General features: G+C 34.5%; 1 protein-coding gene across 1 annotated transcript in view; it reads right to left on the bottom strand.

Annotated features, from left to right (window-relative positions):
- Positions 1–1006: 1006 nt before the first annotated feature.
- Positions 1007–7335, bottom strand: part of LOC117120194 — an 11440-nt gene continuing 5111 nt past the window's right edge. The window contains exons 3-5 of the mRNA XM_033265211.1: positions 2670–2840; positions 2163–2343; positions 1007–1342 (exon numbers count right to left, since the gene is read on the bottom strand). Coding sequence (XP_033121102.1) covers positions 1183–1342; positions 2163–2343; positions 2670–2840 — 512 coding nt within the window. The 3' untranslated portion in view covers positions 1007–1182. The remainder of the gene's footprint in view (positions 1343–2162; positions 2344–2669; positions 2841–7335) is intronic.

Raw genomic sequence — 7335 nt, 5'->3', positions numbered from 1 at the left:
AATGATAATGATATAATAATGATATAATAATAATAATTATAATAATCATGTTTTAAAATCTTGCAAGTTTGTTGATTGTGTTTCCCATGGTGTTTGTGACAGTATTAAGTTCGCCATTTTTGTTAATGATTTTGAATGGATTTTATTATTTTATCTCTATTTGATTAATTTGTTACTTCTTTTGATGTGATGCTTTTTTTATGTGATGCAAATTTTATATTTTATGGATTGGATTGTATTGTATGTATACTGGAATGTTTTCTCCCAGGGGAGACGAATAAAATGAAATTGAAATTGAAGTAATAATAATAATAATAATAATAATAATAATAATAATACAGTAATAGCATAATAATTATAATAATAATAGCATAATGATAATAATTATAATAATAATAATAGCATAATAACAATAATAATAATAATAGCATAATAATGATAATAATAATAACGTATATAATAATAATATAAATTATATAATATATAAATATATAATATAATAAATATAATATATATATGTATGTATATATATGTATATATATTTATATGTACAGTATGTATATATATATATATATATATATATATAATATTTTGACATACATCATGAATCGCCTAACTGCAAGATCATTTTTTTTTTCAAAACAAGACATGAACCGCTTCGTACCTTTTGAATTACTTCAAAATCAAGTCAAAATATACTTTTATTTTCCATAGAATAAATTAATACTTCAAAGTTATTTTCTTCATTAGACATAGTCCGTACCATGCTGCTATGCTCTAGAAAATTACTTTTGAAGATATATTTCTAAAGCAATTCTATTGTCGACACGCACGTTATTGTTTGGTTCTTTAAAGCTGTTTAACTATTTTGCACATGATTTGAATGACGTTGTGTAAATATACTTCATCAGTATACGTTTTATTGATGAAGTATATTTACACAACGTCATTCAAATCATTTATGTCGTTGTGTAAATATACTTCATCAATACGTTTTGGTTTCACATCGCTGAAAATAGTGTAGATGATTGTTCTGTTGGCGTCAATATTTTTTTAAAGTTTCAATAACCACAACTAGTTTCTTAAGTGAGTACGACAAAGTGCTATCTGAATTTGGGAGGATTTTCACATATCTTTGGGGTAGCACAGTATATCTTTACCAAACGAACATGTTCCTCTGTATCACGTTAGGTGGAAATATTTTCCCACTACCCTATTCCTCCTTACCTGGTCACCTGTATTAAGTAGAGGTGTAATGACGGAACCATCTTGATTATTCAGAATTAGATTCAGACAACGAAACACATCTCCAACATGTTCTTGTGGCCTAGAAAAACCTTCACTGAAAGAATATAAGTGTAAATGTATCAGAATAAATTGAAAATATGTGCTGTAAAGTTTAACTCCAACACATAATAACAACAACATATAATAATATTAATAAGTTTCTTCACATACTTCCAAAAAAATTGAGTTTCCTATTAAGTTTATACTTGTTATATTATAGTCTGTTTTGTATTTCCCAGAAATGCCTGTGTCATATAAACCTTTGCCACAATTGCACTAAACAATTAGGAAACATTCTGGTAAAACATGTCAGCTGCAAAATTTACACCAAACACTTGTCCATCAATTTGGTCATAAAGATCGGCAATATTTGTCATAACTCCAGATATGTTTGTTTACAAACTTGACAACAAGTACACTTTGAAAACATTTAGCGATCGACCTATATCATAAATAACATGCAGTTAAAGATTGTTCATTTTTTTTTTTTAAACAGAGAGCAAAGAATTGTTTGAACTACGTTTCACATGTAGCGATATTCATCAAATTGATTAGAGGTACCTACCCTATAGCAGGATGACTAATATTGTCAATGGCAATATGTTTGAAAATGTCTTTCAAATTCAAGTTCCAAATTAAAAGGAATTAAAAGTGTTGGTATTCGGTACTGAGTGCTCTGTGTGTAAAAAAAAAATCATTGTAGTGGTAGCTGTTCAGCATGACCAAGTTATAACCACAGACGAAGCACTGTTGCATTGCTGTCAATCATAGGGTGAACGAATGATCAGGTTGTCCAACTTTCAACAGGCATGAATGTACTCTTAAAAATTATATTAACTATTATTATATAAACTATTATTATATTTAAACTTAACTGTTCAGCTTCAAAACACATGAGTCGTTTGAATGGCAGGTGCTTCGGCAGCACAGACGTCCACCAGCAGTGGTGTATCTCACGTAGATCTTCTTCTTTGTTTTGAGCAAGCCTTCTGACATCAAGACCTAGACTTAGTTTCAAGGACCCAATCAGGGACGTTGGTGTTGGACTATAATCTCCTGTAAGATGATTTCCCGAAAGGTGAGCATCAGATGAAAATAGGCCTGAATGCAGTGGTATTATTTATAATAATCTTCATGGTGATTAATAAGATTATCAAATTTCTTAAAGTTCCATGTTTTGGTTAATAATCAATACTTTATTAACATTTGTTGTCATAATCACAACTTGAAATTTAGTTTAAAATTTACCCAATTTTCATAGCAACTAACCATAATTTCCTACAAAGTGCAAACCTTTGGCAACGTATTAAAACACGGCAAGCTTGCCTTGTTAGATGCTATCATACAGTATGTGAAATAAAGGAATGTGAAGACAAACTCACCTCGAAAGGCAGAAACAACCACAATATCAACTTTTTCTTCTACAGGAAGTTTAGTAATGTCGCCGAAACAAAGCTCAATATCACAGGTCCCTAACTGAGTTACCACTGGGATCACATCTGCAACAATCAGGCTCACCATTTTGAAGCTAAATCCCTTCTCAAATTTCATTCCTAAAAGTGATCCAATAATGTCAAATTGTTAAAAAAAAAAAGAATATGCTACCTTTGTTTGCCTATCACAAGTAAAAAAATTTATGATTAGGGCATCTCTAGACGGCCGGAAATTACACTCTCGCACTTCAATTTGAATATATTTTTGTTTTTTCCCTTAAAAAATTAAGGTGGGGGGGGGGGGCTTGAATCCACCTCTGCTCAAAACATTCTTTATCCAGAATAGTCATAATCACGAAAAATGGACATGAAAAAGCAGATCACATCCTAAAAACAAACGGCATTCACTAAGCCATACATCAGGAGCCGACTCGATGGATTTTAATGTCATACCCAGGGAAGGGCACAGATCTGTTTTGAAAGGTGGAGGGGGAGGGCATTTTGTGAGTCGACACCCACCTCAGCCCCACCATGGTTGGAGCTGAGGTGAGAAAATTTGAGGAAATAGTACCTCTAGATGGCCAGAAATGACACTTTTAGTAAAATTCATCATCTTCACATCACCGTTAGTCAAAATGAAGCGCCAAAAAAATTCTCATGATCTTTTATCAGGAATTTTTGACAACCATAGAGATCTTATTAATGTGTGTGTGATATACCACAGAAAACAAAGCCTAAAAACATTGTCTTTGAGTATGTACTTTACATAGGCCTACTTCAAAAACGTGATTTCACAACCACCTCAGACCCACCATGGCTGGGGCTGAGGTGAGAAAATTGGAGGAAATAGTACCTCTCGAGATGGCCGGAAATGACACTTTTATATAGTAAAATTCATCATCATCACATCACCATTATAGTCAACAAATTTCTCATGATCTTTCATCAGGGACCTACTTAATATCCAGGACAACTTAGGCCTAACTATAGCTTACTAAGCTTTAACTATATATACTATATTATGATCAACAAATCACAACTTTTTTTCGCATTTAGCACAATTTTCTTTCACTCTTTATTGTTATTAATATTAATATCAATTATTACTATCGTCATCATCATCATTGTTATTATTATTATTATTACTATTAGTAGTAGTATTATTAAACAAACATTTAAAGAAACTTGGAAAAGGATAAAAACGAAATTGAACCACAGTATCGCATTTCTATCTTAAAAGACCTGGCCTGAGATTTATGGATTTCAAATTTTTTTAAATCACGCTTAGGCTTATGTGTTCTGTTAGGCCTGTGTATAACGTGTACTGATGCATATTTACATGTTTTAGAAGTATTCATTTTGAGTGATCCCAGGAAAGAATTTGTATTGGCTCAAGAACAAGCTTTAAAATTTTAACACTGTGTACAAAGGTGGGGGGGGGGGAGCCGCGGCTCCCACGAATCCCCCTGGATACGTCTCTGTTGTAGACTGGTTTTGGGGTAAACAATCAGTTGCTACACAGTGGTAGACTTTGTGTCTTAAATAATAATTTGTTCCGTATGCATCAACTTCAATGTAATTTTAATCAACTCGCATTGACAAAGGACATCGAAGTTGCAATAAATAAAAGTGAAGTGAGCGCCTATATTCGTTGATACTAGTTCAATGTCTACTGTAATTTATCAAAACGTAGGCGTAAATTTCTTAAAATGTAGATCTAGTTTCCGAAAATAAAGTTCAAATTTTTCAAAAAGTAGTTCAAATTTTCCAAAATGTAGATCTAATTTCTTTAAAATGTTATTCAAATTCAAAACGTAGGTCTGACTTGATCAAACGCCCTCTCCAAATTCTATTCCACAACGTAAATCAAAACCAGCCAAGCATGATTGGTTTGAAATACATTTTACAACACAAGACATGAGAAGTGTAAATCTAAAACTAGTCAGCCAAGCGCGACGTAGGCATGTTCCAATAATGATGGGGGAATCATTTTTCGCTGCAATCCAATGCCGTGAACAACGCTTCCCAGGCAGTGGCGGCTCTAGGATATATTTTCTTGGAGGAGGGGGCGCTAAGTTGTCCGACAGGGGGATTTGAGGTCGTAGACTCGAGCTGGGAGAAGGGGTTGAGAGGGAGGCTTCCCCTCTCAAATGAGATTTTTTAAAAATATATCAACCTCTAGATGGCCGAAAATGGCACTATCGGACTGTAACAGACATGTGTTGGCTTGGTGTGGGCCTATGTTAATATGTCTTATGGTCTGACTGCCCGACGAGCTCTGTCCGGCGGGGGGCTTGACCTGTCCGGTATGGGGCTTAAGCCCCTCCCCTGCCACCCCGCTGGAGCCGCCACTGTTCCCAGTGCGTCTGCTAATTTTTAATAGTCAGGGTACCGCGATCACGAGCCTTATAGTCCAGCAAACTTTGGTTGGTTGCATTTTTTTTTGCTATATTTTTTAAAAATTGGATATGATGTAGAGTAGACATAGATAAATCAAAAAAGTATGTGCAACATTTTTTTTTCATACGTAAGGGGGAGGGGGGTGCCAGCAGTTTCAAAATGGCCGCCATTGTTTTGCTTATTTCACTCTATTTTGTAACTTTGTATTAATTTTTTATTTATCACTTATAGTTCTGAGATTGGACTAACTATACAGTTCAATTTTTTTTCTGTGTATTTCATTCATTTTGTATGGGCCACTATGTTTAGCTCTCTACTTTCATTATTTACTCTCATAGACATCAACAGTGCCATGTATAAACTATTTGTTATTTTAGATACACCCTTTATTATTATGTTAATGTGACAAGATGATCTGTCTAAGCTATTTGATTATGTCTTCACTTACACGCTGAAGAAGGTTGTAGGAACAACCGAAATATACATGAAACTTATATAAATATATATGAAACTAAATAAATATTTTTGTGTTCCTTAAGTCTACCTTCGATGACTGTATTTTCATTTACCATCGTCTCCATATTTTTCTATCTTACTTTGAACACACGTGCTTACCTATGTTATATATATGTATATATATATGTATATATATACATATATATATTATATATACTGTACATATACATACATATATATAATGTGTGGGTGGTGTGTGTGTCAGTATTATGTAACCATATTACATACTGTGATTTACTTAATATTTACCTACATCAGTGATTTTATAATATGCTAATGTTCATTATCACTTTCTTCATCACTGTTACTGTCTGATGAATCAGAAACACTAGAAAACAATGGAAAGTTGTTTCAGGAACTCCCTTCCGCTTCGCAGTTACATATCTCAGTACGCTGAAGATTATTTCTCCTACACATGCATGTATTATTTGAACATGTACTTATTGAACAGGTACATCAGATAAGCTCAGCAACTGCTTCAGGGGCAGCCTGTTTTTCCGACAAGACAGGTCTCAATTTACCATCAATTTTGCATGGATCATGGATTTCTGGATGAATAAAAGTATCCTGGCTCCATATATTGGCCTGCAGATGTGCATGCTATATGCTGATATAAGGCTCCTGCAGTTGGTGGCAGCTTATCTACACCTTGATTGTTTGGCAGAGTTTTGAATCTTTTCCATCGTAAAATTGAGGCATCTTTAGCAGATACTTTCTTCGTTCAGAGAAGACTACACAAAAACTCCTTGCATCCCATTCTCACATTAATGATGGCATATTCCCTTCCCCACATGCTTGGCCAAAGCATGTAAACATGAGGTGGTGATTTCATAAACATCTTAAGGGCTGTTTTTTTCCAACACCATTATTATGCCCTGTAATATTTTTTATCACAACCGGTGATAGCATTGAAGCCTGGTAATGTCACTGCTCGTTCTGGTCCAAGATGATCGTCTATTGGCTGAAGAGCCACTCTTCTTCCGGTTTCAGTGGTACCTGTCACAATTCACACGGCAAGATGTCAAAACAAACACTCCAGAGCATCCTCCAACAACAGCTGTAAGCACACAAGAAGAAGCTGATGCTCTAATGATTCCCCATGGCATAGAAGTGGCCTCTGAATCTGGGAATGATACAGACTGGTTTGTATTGATCTTCAGAAGACTTCCACAACTTGGCATGAATACTGTAATTTGTTTAGTCTTCATGGAAAGAAGAAAGTATCTGCTAAAGATGCTTCAACTTTACGATGGAAAAGATTCAAATCTCTGCCAAACAATCAAGGTGTAGATAAGCTGCCACCAACTGCAGGAGCCTTATATGAGCATATATTGTGTGTACATCTGCAGGCCAATATATGGAGCCAGTATACTGTTATTCATCCAGAAATCCCTGATCCATGCAAACTGGGCTGGTTTATGGAAGATGGTAAATTGAGACCTGTCTTGTCAGAAAAGCAGGCTGCCCCTGAAGCAGTTGCTGATTTTAACAGATGTACCTGTTCAATATGTAGGCCTACATGTTCAAATAATACATGCATGTGTAGGAGAAAATTAATAATCTTCAGTGTACTGAGATGTGTAACTGCGAAGTGCAAGGGAGTTCCTGCAACAACATTCTATTGTTTTCTAGTGTTTCTGATTCATCAGACAGTGATAGTGATGAAGAAAGTGATAATGAACATTAGCATATTATAAAA

The sequence above is a fragment of the Anneissia japonica genome, unplaced genomic scaffold (assembly GCF_011630105.1).
Source record: "Anneissia japonica isolate Jap-2015-1 unplaced genomic scaffold, ASM1163010v1 scaffold8948_len120252_cov100, whole genome shotgun sequence".
Lineage (NCBI taxonomy): Eukaryota > Metazoa > Echinodermata > Crinoidea > Comatulida > Comatulidae > Anneissia > Anneissia japonica.
The sequence above is the reverse complement of the archived record's forward strand: the minus strand, read 5'-3'. Positions and strand labels throughout refer to the sequence as shown.